Consider the following 15,644-nt stretch of genomic DNA (forward strand, 5'->3'; position numbering starts at 1 on the left):
GACGGAGCATTGGCTGCTGGGACGCGAGAAATACGGCCGCCATCTTGGAGTGGTCAACCGGGAGCAGCAACAGCAGCAGAAACAGGATGCCGGGCTGTTGTTCAGCGTATTCCTGCTCAAATCGGCGGACCATCCACAATAGGAATCGGGGGATTACTTTTCACAAGCAAGGTCTAACATTGCCGTACTATTGGTATAATTGGTATTGAATAATAAAACACGCAAAACCATGTGGCCTTTATCATAGCTACACGTATGACAAAAAACCGCATGAAAATCGGTGGTATTCAGTGAGGTATGATTAATTAAATGCGCTGACAGTTCATTGCTCCAGCCAAACGGATTACACTGAGTGGAGCGGATGACCACTCCAAGATGGCGGCCCCGCGTCTCGTCAGCGCCAGTAGGCGGTAGCATTCGATGCTCCGTCTATCATATAAGATGTCTACCCATAGGGTGTGTTCGAAACCGCCTATTTGCTTACTACTCTTACTAACTATGACGTCAAATTGAGTAAGCAGAACGTAGTAAGCGAGTTTTAGGTAAGCGAGTAGTATCCGAATGTCTTCTACTTCCGGAAAGATTTTGTGCAAGCATCGCACTCAACTGACGTACTCAACTGCCCCAGAATGCACTGCGTCTATTCAAAAGAACAGTGGAAGCAATGGCGCTAAACGGGGAGCCGCAGCAGCAGAGCCCACAGCCAAAACCGATGTAATTGTTTAATAATTGTTTTTAACACATCACCGCAAATCCTTAGGTTGAAGATGTACTGTGACGTTAAATGTGACGTTTATAATATTTATTAACGGCGCCCGGCCGGTAGGTTATTGACACGTCATTTGATTCACGTCACCTGAGGTGGTTAAGTAAGGACGGTCTTCTGAACGTCGATTACTCAAATGGATTACTCAATCATTATTTAAGGATTCGAGAAGTAAGCCAAATATTTAGTAGGTAGTAAGCAGTAAGCAAGTAGGTGGTTTCGAACACACCCATATGTCTGTATAGGCCTAGATGTTATGAGCCAATGCTACGACACTTTTAAACATGCTACGACACTTTTAAACACATATTTGCCTCCTTAGATGCTGCCATGCACTGCATAAGGGCACGGTTCTGAGTGGTAAAGGACCTAACGTTACTTCATCTAAAAAACAAAATGTGCAAATAAGTTCCCTGATGAAGGCAAAGTAGGAAAGCATAGCGCCATTTATGCTAGCGAGCCAACGTGACGCGGTCGGATCGGATGTAGGCTTCAATGAACAAGTGATACATATAAATTATGTAGTATATCATTTCTGTTGTCGTGTTGTTGTACTTATAGCAATGTTTAATGACTTGGTTGTTTTCGGTTCTAAAGCTGTCCGATGCCAAACTTCGTCTTGACTTTGTCATGTTTTTGACAGTTACGGCAGCTCGCAGGCTGTTGCCTGAGCCTGTTCTGTTGTCTACTACTACTAGTATCTCCCCCTGCTGGTAGGTTTTGCCCCCTGGGTACCATACATTCTTTAGTGCTGCCACATAGTGAAATTCATTGCACTGCATCGGGACTCACACTGCGCAACACAACGGCTATTAGATCATAATAATTTCACATGATCGATCATTGATTAATCATGCCCATCCCTAGTGTGCTTTAAAAGAAATGTATGGTGATCATGAATGTGGAAATTACATGATTATTTGTTTTCCTTGTTTTTACCTCTGAATGAAATCCAGGGTAGAAGCTGCCTCGGGCTGGTACTCAATATTGAAGGCATAATGAGACCCAAAGAGGACCGCCAGGGCAGAGGTGAAGTCCATCTGGAGGTTGGTTGGTGTTATAAACACCTTGCCCTCCAAGGCCAGCATCCATTGCTTCGCTGAGAGAATGGAATCTCCTAGCAGAGATATGTATGTGTTAAACTTAATTGTTCACAAAAGTAATTACATATCAGAAGTTAATAAATAACTTAAAGAAGAAAATATTGTCTATAGAAAATTTACATCATAAATATTGGTATAAAATAAAAAAAGGTAAAAAAAAAAAAAGGAGGAGAAACAATTGCCAAAAAAGTGTATATTAGAAAACACATTTTATTCATCTGTTTCTTCTTTAAAGGATTTTCTGGACTCTGGGAACCCTTAATGATTGTTCAAGTGTAGCAATCTTACCCAGCAGGATTATTCTTGGCGTCCTGGGAAGGGAAAGCTGGGTCTCTGCGTCTGCCTGAGTGGTGGTGAGCTATATGAAAAAGTAACACAAAAGAACAAAAAACAGTACTTGGATCCAATATTATAGTATCTAAGTATACTGTACGTTATCATGGAAATAACATAAAACAATTACTATCAAACCAAACATCCTTCACATTCACCGAGCGAACATTATGAAAGTAAAATGCACATTTCTTGCTAGAAATGTTTCCATAAAAGCATTTAATGGCGTAACTATGTTACTATTTCCACACAGAATAAAGAAAGATGTCGGCCGAATGCTTCTGTCCAAGCTCACTACTCTCTGCCAGTGACGTCGGGTCAAGCTCAACGCTGATTGGGCAACGCGGCTAATCGTCAGACGCGTATCTCGCGTACTTCGCGTAAAAAGTTCAATTTTTTGAACTCTTGAAATGTACGCGATATACGCGATATACGCGCGTATAGCGCGTATTGCGCGTAAATATACGCGCCACATACGCGCTATACGCGCGTAAAATGTTGCTTATACGCGTATTACGCGTTTCACGCGTAATACGCGTATTAAACCAATGGTTCCCTATGGAAAAAATGGCGATTTTAGACGCGAGATACGCGTCTGGTGTGGCCGCACCTTAACTGTGCCTGACTGTTCGCTGGTCTGGTAAATTGCTTGGAGCTCATTAAGGATTGATACGGCGATTTAAGGAGATAATGACAGAAGAGCTTTTTCTAAGGAGCAAAGGGGAAACACACGGTAGGTACTTTGGCATGACAAACCAGTATTACCAGTATTCATCCCTCAAATGAACTCTAATTAGTTAGCCGGACAGCTAGTTAAATAGCATCCAGCTGCAGCCCTGGAGCCGGAGCCGGGGCCTGTGGTGGGGAAACGGGACCTGTTGTGTGGGACTGGGAGGTCGTTTTTTCCGGCGGTTTTTGCGTCACAGTCGGCCCCTTGGTTGTCCCAGTCGAGTTTTTCAACATTCATTTTTGGTGTTTTATGCTAAAAATGGATAAACTCTTAATTCCTCGAGCTGCTACACCACGTGCCCCGGCCCGGATACCTCCAGGTCTACAGCTGGATGCTACTCCGCTAGTTGGCTGGATTACAAACGTTACCTATCAGAACTATTTCACTGTTTTTTCCAACCAGCGAGGGACATTCACATTGTCATGCAATGCATTGTGAAGGAGTTACACATAATACAAACTAAAAACGTTTGAATGTTTAACAGTGTTAAAAGAGTTATCTCTTTGCGTATCTCATTATGCAGTTTAAAGACTGCGTTGGGTTCTCGGGCGTCCCTGGTACTTCCACTTCCACATAAACCCTGAAGCCAGATTGAACTGTACATGGAGGAGAAAGTGATTGTTGCATTTTGCGACTCCCGGATCTCCTGCGGGGGGACTCCGGTGAGTTCAGCTCCGGGGGCGACGGGAGTCCGCATACGGCAACAATCACTTTCTCCTCCATGTCGCAGTTTCACCTGGACTTCAGGGCGTCAAATCCAAAGTTCCTTTTCCCCAATTCCTTCCCAACCATGGCAGAGAAGCACCACTACGAGTCTTTACTTGTTGTGGAAGTACCAGAGACGTAGGAGTACCCGACCCCGTGATATTATATAGATATCTCCTCCATGCTGGGTTCATTCTGGCATGCAGGGAGTGAAAGATTTCAACTTGAGTGAAGTGCCGCGTAGTGTACTGCGAGTAGGGGTATAGAGGATCTCCACTACTAAACGAATTTAAATTAACTTATGTATTTAAATGTTCCTGTAGTTGAAAATGGCTCCACGCATCAGTCCCCTTAAAGATGCCAGGAATCATGTGATTGCAAAGACGGACAAAACTTGCATGTTGGATGTGCAGTAGGCTACATCAATGCATTGAAAGGAAAGATATTAAATGTGGGGATTTCTCAGTTAATAATTGCTATCATATACAATATTTATGACATGCAATCGGTTATGTCAAATCAGCTGCAATCTATTGTCAGTTTTGTGTTATCAATCCTTTTTAGACAATATTTGCATTTGTAAAACATTACGGTTTACTTATTTTTAAACCAAAATGGACATGCATGCTTTCTTTTTATGGTGCAAATGTTTTTTTTACAGGTCGTGGTGTATTTGCAAAGGGTTCCATTTCTCAAGGAGATTTCGTTCTCGAATACAGGGGAGAATTCCTGTTGTTGAAGCCCAGAGAAGGAGGCTGATATACCACGAATCATGTACTGCATTTCTTTTCATGTTTAGGTGGAGAGGAAAAACACGGTGGTAAGTATTTAAGTTGCGCCTAAACTATACTCTATACTCTATTTTAGGTGAGGCTCTGATTTTGTGGAATACATTGTCTGTTAAATATGACTGACAATGTATTCCAGAAAGTTAAACTGATTGAGCCATGTGATCCTGCATTGTAACTATAACAATTATTTTTCCATGAACTTGTCATGACATTTATGTTCCCCTTTCCTCATGTTTCATCTTTTTAGTATCGATGCCGCCAGAGATGACGGTTCACTTGGGCGCCTCGTTAACGACGAACACAGGCGTCCAAACTGTAAAATGAAAAATATTGATGTCAATGGAAGCCCACATCTTTGTTTGTTTGCCCTTATGGACATAAAACAAGGAGAAGAAATTTCATACGATTATGGAGGTGAAGACTGCCCATGGAGAACAGAAGTATGTGGCGCAATTACAGTTTGTTAAACAGTGACTTCAAATTACTACTTACTAATTTAAGTTCTACTTCTGCTTTCTTGTAAATGATTTTCATTGTTAAATGTATGTCTTACAGACGACCACAGTTGGACCAAATGCACTGCTGGTAGAAGATTTGCATACTGTTGTCCTGGCAAATACCGAAGTGGGTGATGCTACTCATCCAAACATCGCTCAACAGGTACATTCTTGTTTACTTCAAATGTTATTAATATCTCTATAGCCTTTCTTTTTCAGTTTTTATGTTTAAAGCTAGCCAAAATAGGAAACTTAAAGGTCCCATGACATGCAAATCTCACTATGAGGTTTTCTAACATAAATATGAGTTCCCCTAGCCTGCCTATGGTCCCCCAGTTGCGTTTGGTGTAAAACGAGCACTAGCTGTTCTGCTCGCCTTTGGAAAAAACGGAGGCTCAAGCGCGCTGAGGCTCAAGCCGCTTATGTGGTCATAAAGCATCTAAGCTCCTCCCCTTACTCTGCCTGGCCCGCCCAGAGACGTTGGCCCGCCAATGAGACACGACCGTGCGAGCGCCACATGTGCGTGTGTGAATACACACACTGTAACGCAAATGTTTCTTGTCGGTTCTTTGACGTCTCTTGTATTTCCACAACGAGACAGTGGGGGCTATCTGAGCCATGGTTGAGAAGGAATTGGGGGAAAGGATCTTTGGCTTTGACTCGCTGAAGTACATGAACTGCGATATGCCGCCGGTTGCCGCGAGGCACCATCGCCCGGCAGAGGGCAGCAGGCAGCAGGCAGAAGTGGAAGAACCAGAGACGTTGCAGAACCCGACAAAGTCGTTTGTGATTCATAATATCGTCTGGAGGCGCACACAGCTTTTGGCCGTGATAATATGTATTATATGATATAGATATCTATTTATTATATGATATTATTTAGATATAGAGCTCCAGGACTGCAACGCAAGTGTTGTACACTTCCTTGTTATTTGGATAACTGTTCTGCTTTTGGTGTTATGGCGCATTACACGTCGGACTCTCGTCTCTGGTATTTCTACAACGAGACTCGTAGTGGGGGTTATCTCACCCAAGGTTGAGAATGAATTGGGGGGGAAGGAACTTTGGCTTTGACTCCCTCTTCTTTCTAGGTTAATTATCACTCTATTCTGGACACTCACGACGTCCCCACAACACACCTTTTAGTCAGTGTTTGGCTAGAAGCTTTGGGTGAAACATTGGAGACAACTGGTCCCCACAAGGAACATTAACATTGTGTTTGAAATGTCCCCACAAAGCATGTTATTAAAGTGATCTCAGAAAGAGTTCGGCTGGGCAGGAACAGATATTTTGACTATGAATGTATAGTTTATTTTATCTACGGCCTGGTGTATATCGGCATGCATGTCATCCAAGAGATTTGTCGGAATCTGTCGTTAATCTTATTCATGTTTTACAGTGGACATCAAATCGACACGTTATGTTTTCAGAATGTAAAATAGTCTTTGTGAAATGTTTTTTGTTTTTGTTTTTTTTACAGATGACCACAGTTGGAGACGATGCCCTGCTAGATGGGGGCTTGAAACCTGTCCTTTCAAATACCGAAGGGGATGATGATGCTACTCGTCCAGAAATCACTCAACAAGTACATTCATGTTTATCACTCCAAATGTATTTGTAGTCTCTCTCATAAGCTTGCTTTTTCAGTTTTTGTGTTTTTAAAGCTAGCCAAAATGGGAAAGGAAGTATATTTTGGTTGTGTTCTGGTTTAAATAAATACAGCCAAAAAGTTTAATGTAATGCAACTATAAGATGTATGGTAGTGGGATATTTAAAATATATTTTAACCTTCAGAGGGACTTTCTTTCTAGGTCAATTATCACTCTATTCTGGACACTCACGACGTCCCCACAACACACCTTTTAGTCAGTGTTTGGCTAGAAGCTTTGGGTGAAACATTGGAGACAACTGGTCCCCACGAGGAACATTAACATTGTGTTTGAAATGTCCCCACAAAGCATGTTATTAAAGAGTGATCTCAGAAAGAGCTGGGCTGGGCAGGAACAGATATTTTGACAATGAATGTATCGTTTATTTTCTCTACGGCCTGGTGTATATCGGCATGCATGTCATACAAGAGATTTTTCGGAATCTGTCGTTAATCTTAATCATGTTTTACAGTGGACATCAAATTGACATGTTTTGTTTTCAGAATGTAAAATAGTCATTGTGAAATGTTTTTTTTTTTTTTTTTTTTTACAGATGACCACAGTTGGAGACGATGCCCTGCTAGATGGGGGCTCGAAACCTGTCCTTTCAAATACCGAAGGGGATGATGATGCTACTCGTCCAAAAATCACTAAACAGGTACATTCATGTTTATCACTTCAAATGTAATTATAGTCTCTCTGATAGCCTTGCTTTTTCAGTTTTTGTGTTTTTAAAGCTAGCCAAAATAGGAAAGGAAGTATATTTTGGTTGTGTTCTGGTTTAAATAAATACAGCCAAAAAGTTTGATGTAATGCAACTATAAGATGTATGGTCGTGGGATATTTAAAATATATTTTAACCTTCAGAGGGACTTTCTTTCTAGGTTAATTATCACTCTATTCTGGACACTCACGACGTCCCCACAACACACCTTTTAGTCAGTGTTTGGCTAGAAGCTTTGGGTGAAACGTTGGAGACAACTGGTCCCCACAAGGAACATTAACATTGTGTTTGAAATGTCCCCACAAAGCATGTTATTAAAGTGTGATCTCAGAAAGAGCTGGGCTGGGCAGGAACAGATATTTGTGTTTTGATATCAATGATTGATAACTGGTATGAATGATAACTTGTATGAATTCCACAGAAAAGGTTCTTGAAAGTGAAGACGAAAGCACACAGGGGGCACACTGTTCATCTACTGTTGATGGTATGTAATGTAAATTGTAAGTGTCATTTGGGGACATATGGAATAACTATTTAGGAATTTAAAGCTAAAATTATGCAAAGAATCTAACATAATCCATGGCATACTTCAATCAAACTTAAGTCCTTAAAAAAACACTTTACTGTATTGCCTGCTCAGGTAAAGTTGACCTCAAGAGTTGGTTGGCACTTGGTTATTTCTAACCATCAACAACTTTAATGATTGAATACACTTGTTTTCACTAAATACAACAAACATCCCTGCAAAAAAGGACATAAATTGGGTTTTGTCTTCAAGCTATAGTACATGTAAAGTATGTGTCTTAATGGTAATGTTGAATTTTGATTATTTTCCATAAAACCATCAGCAGAAGAGACTCTTCCTCACATCGAGAGCCCTGAAATTCCACCAACCAAGAAGCGAAGACAACGGCCGTTGGTTGAAATGCCGGAAGAAGTCGGCGCTATGAGGCCTTCCTCCCAAGGTGAACTCTTTACACATGTCTTTTGTACGTCAGTAAAGATTGTCTGTTCCTCTTTGGAAATGGATTTTATTCAGTGTACCAATTTCAAGTTGTATCAGTTATAACAGCCCTATCAGAATATACAAAGGTTGGGGGATGAATTGTCATTAGTTTATTTTCAATGCATATGCCTATAATGGGGGGATTTATGCAATATCTGTTTGGAAATTGAAAGCTAAGATGATGCATATTAGCTTTCAATTGGCTCACGTGGCATACTTAATCAACATGCATCCTTAAAGAGCCCATGCCATTAAAATCACATTTTTCCTATTGTTTGTTAAATAACATAGGTCTGAATAAGTTTGTGAGCTGTGGTAAGTTTGAAATCTATGCAGTTTGTCTGCTGAATGCAATAGGCAATGAAAGGAAAAAGGCAGAAGAAATGAGCCGATCTGGATAAGGTGACACTGTGACGTAGCGTTGTCAAACTATTATTCATGGCCCTGCCCACTTGGTTGGTTCGTAACCACCCACAAGAATTCTGAAGGAGTCGTGATTGAGCTAGTGCTAAATGCTAATACCTTTATGGTAGTTCCTTAGTTCGTAGTACAGGCTAGTTACAGAATTTTAAATGCAATGGCAGAACGACATCGAAGTACATGAACTGCGACATGCTGCCTGCCGCCGGTTGCCGCGAGGCACCACCGCCGCGAAGCACCACCGCCCGGCAGCGGGCAGCCGGGCGGTGGTGCCTCGCGCCGGCAGCAGGCAGCAGGCAGCGCGCGGTTCTGTCAACTACAGATTGATGTGGAAGTGGAAGAACCAGAGACGTCGGAGAACCAGACGAAGTCCTTTGTGATTCATTATATCGTCTGGACGTGCACACAGCTTTTGGCCGTGATAATATGTATTATTTGATATAGATATCTATGTATTATATGATATTATTTAGATATAGAGCTCCAGGACTGTAACGCAAGTGTTGTACACTTCCTTGTTATTTGGATAACCGTTCTGCTGTTGGTGTGATGGCGCATAACACGTCGGACTCTCGTCTCTGGTATTTCTACAACGAGACTCGTAGTGGGGGTTATCTCAGCCATGGTTGAGAATGAATTGGGGGAAAGGAACTTTGGCTTTGACTCCCTGAAGTAGGCATGAACCACGACATGGAGGAGAAAGGGATTGTTGAACGCGGTCGTCTCCCGCCGGAGCCTCGCTGCCGATGGACCACCGCCTCGGCTTCAGGAGGCGGTGATTAGCGCTGACCGCTGCCGAGGCGGCGGGAAGCAGGGCTCAAGTGGGATACATTCGCGGCCAACAATCCCCTTCTCCTCCATGTCGTGGTTCATGTACTTCAGGGAGTCAAAGCCAAAGTTCCTTTCCCCCAATTCATTCTCAACCATGGCTGAGATAACCCCCACAACGAGTCTCGTTGTAGAAATACCAGAGACGAGAGTCCGACGTGTTATGCGCCATCACACCAACAGCAGAACGGTTATCCAAATAACAAGGACGTGTACAACACTTGCGTTACAGTCCTGGGGCTCTACATCTAAATAATATCATATAATACATAGATATCTATGTCAAATAATGCATATTATCACGGCCAAAAGCTGTGTGCACCTCCAGACGATATAATGAATCACAAAGGACTTCGTCGGGTTCTCCGACGTCTCTGGTTCTTCCACTTCCACATCAATCTGAAGAAGACGCGGTCGTTTGAGATTCATAATAGCCTATCGTCTGGAGGCTCACACAGCTTTTGGCTGTGATAATATATATTATGATATAGATATCAATGTATAATATGGGTTTCTAAGAGCCATTGCGATACATCCACCGTAAACAGAGCGCATGGTACCGTGGCTACAAGCTGCTCAGGGCCAGGTGATAATATATATTAGATATCTATGTATAATATGGGTTTCTAAGAGCCATTGCGATACATCCACCGTAAACAGCGCATGGTACTGTGGGCTGCTCAGGGCCAGGTGATAATATATATTATATTATATTATATAGATATCTATGTATAATATGGGTTTCTACGAGCCATTGCGATGCATCCACCGTAAACAGAGCGCATGGTACTGTGGCTACAAGCTGCTCAGGGCCACGCCCCCACCCCCCTCCTTGACCTGCCTTGACACGCCCACCGTAACCAGAGCGCATTGTACTGTGGCTACAAGCTGCTCAGGGCCACACCCCCACCCCCCTCCATGACCTGCCTTGACACGCCCACCGAAACAGCGCGTTTGGGGGAAGCTCAATGTGCGAACGGTTCGGAGTGGCTGTAACTCTGCACCACGGCTAAATTTCGGGGACGTCTTTGAATACTGTGTTTGTGGCCCACTAATACCTATATTAAAGCATCCATAAATAGCATGGCATGGGATCTTTAAAGAACCTTAACTGTATGGCCTGGTCAGGTAAAGTTTACCTCAATATTTGGTTGGTACTTGGTTCTTTGTGATGGCCGTTTGTTTTGCACCTATTTTTCCCTCACCAACAACGTTAATGATTGAATGCACTCGTTTTCACTAATGACAAACATTCCTGCAAAAAGGTCATCATTTGGGTATTGTCAGCATTCTATAGAACATGTAAAGTATGTGTCTTTCTGGTGATGTTGAATTTGGATTATTTCCCATAAAACCATCAGCAGAGACTCTTCCTCACATCGAGAGCCCTGAAATGCCACCACCCAAGAAACGCAGACAACGGCCTTTGGTGGAAATGCCGGAAGAAGTCGGCGCCATGAGAAAAAAAGAGAACATGAATTACAAATTCACATTTTCCTGAATGTATGAAAAGTGAGCCCAGACAGTGATCATATTGCACAATTTATTTGTATTCCTTTTAGCTGTTCCTTTTCCCCAGTGTTGATTTTCAGTTAAGTTCAAGTGGCAGAATGCACAAATCAATGTTTGATCCATAAGTAGAGTGCACATAAGTTTACTTTCTGCTTTACTGTAGATACTGGCTTATTCTGTATACCAAATTCCAGCACACATTCCTAACCGTTTGAATTACAATTTTCTCTGCCCACTTTAAGGTAAAGCTGCAAAGAAGAAAAAACCCTGGCAGCCGACGGAGGTCCAGGCAGTCGAGAGGCACATGACTCGCTTCATCACCTCTTGCATTGTACCTGGGAAGAGTGATTGCGAGAAATGTTTAAGGGTTGAACCAGAAGCACTACAGAACCGGGATTGGCAGAACCTTAAATTCTACATTCATAACCGAATTAAGTCCTACAAAAAGAAGTGGCAATGAAAATAGTTTATACATTGCATGTATAATGTATAATATTATACATTATACATGTATAATAATTTTTAATTATTATACATGTATATATATCAACGTAATTGAAACATGAGTCTGAAAGAAGTTTAATTATTATAGATTTAAATTTCAGGTAGTCGTTCAGTACTATCATTTTGCTCAGAAAGGCCAAAAAGGGCATAATTTTAAAAGAATATGGTGACGTTTCTACCTTGATTCTGTATTTCCAGATGCTTTGTATCCAACAAATCTTGTTGAAGGGCCAATAAAAGCCCAATAATGAGTGAGACCTCAATAAAAGTTTACTTTTGCAATTTAAATGTGTAATTCATGTCTTGGAATTCAAGAGGTAGTTAGTCTTAGCATTGTTGCATAGTTTAAGGAGATTGACTGAAACTGTAGTTGGGTGATTATGGTTGATATTCTAAGCCGGAAATGACATACTTGCGACTGAAAATTAAAAAAGTAGAAAGCTTTGACTTGAAACTATCCAGCTTCTATCTTTCAATCCTTCGTACTAGGTGAATAAATACCCTTTTACTACATCCTTAAATGTTAATTTAATCCTCACTCATATTCCTAGCAATGTCAATCTTAATCTGCAATGTTGATTGATTTTTATCAATCATTAATGTACTACTGTCTTAATACTACTTGGTTTTAGATTTACAAATGCAGTAATATGGATAGAGGTGTAATTTTACATTTCAATGTAATGTATACTTGTTGCAAGGTCCCCACTAATCGCATAGGAATTTGTGTGAATTATGCAAAATATATGTAAATGAAGTCCTCATAGGCCATGTTTACTGGTTTTTTAAAAGTCCCCATAAAGCATGGTCAAATCACTACTTCATCATTTCAACAATTTGAAGTTGTGTATAAGCTTACACAGCATTTGTGAGTATACCAGATTTTTTTCATACCTGTAGAACCTTTAGAAAGGGTGGTCCCCGCAAGTGATGCTCAGAACGTTGGTCCCCATCCAACATGAAAACCTGTGTGTGTGTGTGTGTGTGTGTGTGTGTGTGTGTGTGTGTGTGTGTGTGTGTGTTTAGTGGGGCATATTACAACGATGGGCCAAGGTTGGAATCCTGAAGATGGTCTTGGTCCAACACATTGGCACAGCTCTCAGCTTATGGACAAAAACAAAAAAACAGGCCAGCCAGTTAAAATTAAATTAAAAAAAACAGTTAACAATAATCTTACATGCAGAGGCAAATGTACACATTCAGAACGAATACATCTTACTTTGAATGATTCAGTTATGCTTCAAATCTCTATCACATAGTAAAACATCAAAATGTGACAGTGTAAAGTACAACAAAGTGTGAAGGATGGTCCTGGCCAATGACATGCTTTTCTAGAAGTTGTTGTATTACAATTCATTATTTGGGTAGGCTACTCCAACTTCGTTGCTGGTCGATATGTAAACATTTACTTTTATATAAATTATTGATTGCATTTTTCGTAAATAGTTAGTTGGAAGGAATCTGTTTCTTAAGCAATAACATTGAACTGAATTTTTTAGGCCTACATTCGTTTACTATGTTAGGGTTAGTTATGTTAGGGTTAAGTTCGATAATCTTTTTTGTTTCCTCATCAGATCCCAGTCCATCATGCTCCTCTACTTGTCTGCCGTGCCACCATCATGCCTCATGCATCACCTCTCAGCGCCTACCCAGCTGCATCTTATTCCATTTCGAAAAAGCGAGCATCTCACCAAGCAAAGTTTTGCTAATGCTAATAAAGTTATTTAAATACTTCATTCTATGGAAATCTGAAAATATTTACAGATGGTTCTAAAGATCCCAAAGGACAATGTGGTATTGGCATATATATTCCAGAATTTGAAAAAGGATATGGATATAGAGTGGGTGACTTTATCAGTATACTCAATCGAGATGGCCACAATAATAACCGCTCTTAGATGGGTTGTAGATACTAAGTTTTATAACAGATAATTCAATACGTGAAGATTTGGTGATAGAGCTAAAGCAGCATCTTTTAAATATTATAAGCCTTGGTTCAGTTATTCAGTTCTGTTGGATTCCAGCCCACCATGGAATATATGGCAATGAAATTGCTGATAAATTAGCTAAAAGATACTAACCTAATTAGAAGAATTTAACCTTAAGTATATATATTTTTTATTTTTATTTATTCATTTCTTTTGTTTTTTATTTTGTTTCGTTAGTTTGGTTTTTTCTTTGAATTTATTTTTATGATTTAAAGTATCATTTGCCAACGTCCTTGTCAAACTCCTGTGTAGTAGTCCAGTAGGTGGCGGTATATGGGGAAAACTATGATCCTCCACTAAACTAGAAGAAGAAGATCTCTGCATCCGGTACGTCACGGACTAGGTCACGTGTCTTGGCCCCATAACGCGGAAGCAAATCGCTCCTGTATGTTACCCTGCGCCACTGAGCAGTTTGTATAGGAATGAATGGGCGGCCATTTTCCAGTCTGTGGTCCATCCTTTATTATGTCCATGGTAGGAGCCGTCTTGCTCAGACCTGCGCCATTATGACGCTATGATCATAATGGCGCAGGTCTGAGCAAGTCGGGTTGTGTGACCCGTGAGTTCACTACCTCATTGGCTAATGCACATTTGTGACCCGCGACAATGTGATTCGCTGAAAGGCATCACGTGACAAGCTCTAGGTTGGCCGCGGGAAGTTTCGAGAATCGAAAAGTAAAGTGGGAAAAACGCCGAAAATATGCCAAACCGACACCAAAAAAAAACTTTAATTAAATAGCTACGGACATTACATGATCACCCTGTTAAGGGAATACGTGTTAGAGATGTGTAAATGACGATGATCACGTCGGAGATACAGACTGTCAGCGGCAACGCATCATAATGTAGCGACCCTGAGACAGTAAATAGTTTGTGTGTTATGTGTTGCATTATATTTCGTTGTCCGTTATGCCAGTTGTTCTATGTGCATGTATTGTAATGGTCTTCTTGTCAATCAGCGTGGGGGCGAATCATTAGGTCAGCTGGGGGAGGGCCTTGGAAGAACAGGAGGGTGGGGGCCTGCACGCGAGTGAGACCGTGTTGGGGGTTGCCGAGGTAACCGGGGTTTGTTTTGGGTTGGTTTTCTGCCAACGGTTTTCTGCCGTGGTTACGATGTAGCGCCGATAAATGTTTTATAAGTAATTGGTCTGGACCTCATAGCTGCATAGCAGAGACTACCTCGATCGAAACCAGATGAAGTTAGTTAGTTTTATTTTGGAAACGCGACAGACATTAATCAGCGTCGTCTTCTTACTTTTAGTTTCACCCGCAATACGCAGCGGGAGGACCGTTAGCTCAATAACCGGCCGTCACAATAAAATACTGTCTAGTTAAAGGGGTAGTTCGGAATTTTGGACATAGGGCCTGATTCCGAAGTGAGCATTGGTATTCTATATCACTGGAGACAGTTTTCAACACATTTCATTCAGTCCTTCTAGTTGCAGAGTTCGCTCGTGCTAGGCTAGCGCAAGTCAACGGGCAATGCTAGCCAGCTATTAAAAACAGTCTTACCCACTCCACAGTACACCCGAGGTAAATCAATTATAACGCCAGACTATAGATTTAAATGTCTGTGTTGATAGAATAATGTTAGAAATAAAACTAACCAAAATTCTGTTTCATTATTATTATCCCCATGGCAATAGCTGTCAAACATCAGATACTCGACTAAAGTATGCTACAACTTGTCACCTTATGCCTTATGACCTCACAAATTTTAAAGGACAATTTTTAAAAACTTACCACAAAATAAAGCAAGGTCCATCATCAGAGTTGTTTGGACCATGGTTCAATGATGTGATGTGATTAAAATGGAGACTTGAAGTTCTTTTTACCGGTTTTTATTATTACTGTATTAAAATTGACAGTAGTGTAATATTTCCCAGAATGCATTTGCAAATCAAACAGTAATTTACTGTCGAACGCAAACACAGTAAGATACATTTGTTATAACAGTAATAGTACTGTGAAAACAACGAAATCGACAGTACTTTATTGCATAACGCAAATACAGTAAGAAACGACATGACATTACAGTAATATTAATGTGAAAACAACAGAAATCGTTTACAGTGTAAGCACAGTTAA

General features: G+C 41.0%; 1 protein-coding gene across 2 annotated transcripts; it reads left to right on the forward strand.

Annotated features, from left to right (window-relative positions):
• The first annotated feature begins 2,832 nt into the window (after positions 1–2,832).
• LOC130378422 (uncharacterized) lies at positions 2,833–11,937 on the forward strand. 2 transcript variants are annotated; one of them, XM_056585195.1, is made up of 9 exons: positions 2,833–2,935; positions 4,299–4,457; positions 4,676–4,868; positions 4,984–5,088; positions 6,406–6,510; positions 7,128–7,232; positions 7,720–7,782; positions 8,147–8,263; positions 10,914–11,937. In XM_056585195.1, the coding sequence occupies exons 2-8, from the start codon at positions 4,429–4,431 to the stop codon at positions 8,246–8,248; spliced, it is 702 nt and encodes a 233-aa protein (XP_056441170.1). In that variant the 5' UTR covers positions 2,833–2,935; positions 4,299–4,428; the 3' UTR covers positions 8,249–8,263; positions 10,914–11,937. The 2 variants fall into 2 exon arrangements, 1 of the variants encoding a protein (XP_056441170.1); XR_008894701.1 differs by lacking the exon at positions 2,833–2,935 and having other exon boundaries at positions 4,275–4,457; positions 10,914–11,064; positions 11,307–11,937.
• The last annotated feature ends 3,707 nt before the right edge of the window (positions 11,938–15,644 follow it).

The sequence above is a fragment of the Gadus chalcogrammus genome, unplaced genomic scaffold, assembly GCF_026213295.1.
Source record: "Gadus chalcogrammus isolate NIFS_2021 unplaced genomic scaffold, NIFS_Gcha_1.0 GACHA077, whole genome shotgun sequence".
In the NCBI taxonomy this organism is placed as follows: domain Eukaryota; kingdom Metazoa; phylum Chordata; class Actinopteri; order Gadiformes; family Gadidae; genus Gadus; species Gadus chalcogrammus.

Bases quoted from the DNA above. Each gene is read 5' to 3' on its own strand.
- LOC130378422 (XM_056585195.1), top strand. From the start codon at position 4,429: ATGTTTAGGTGGAGAGGAAAAACACGGTG. The intron at 6,511-7,127 runs GTACATTCATGT...TTTTTTTTACAG, and splicing joins GTCCAGAAATCACTCAACAA to ATGACCACAGTTGGAGACGA. The intron at 7,233-7,719 runs GTACATTCATGT...TGAATTCCACAG, and splicing joins GTCCAAAAATCACTAAACAG to AAAAGGTTCTTGAAAGTGAA.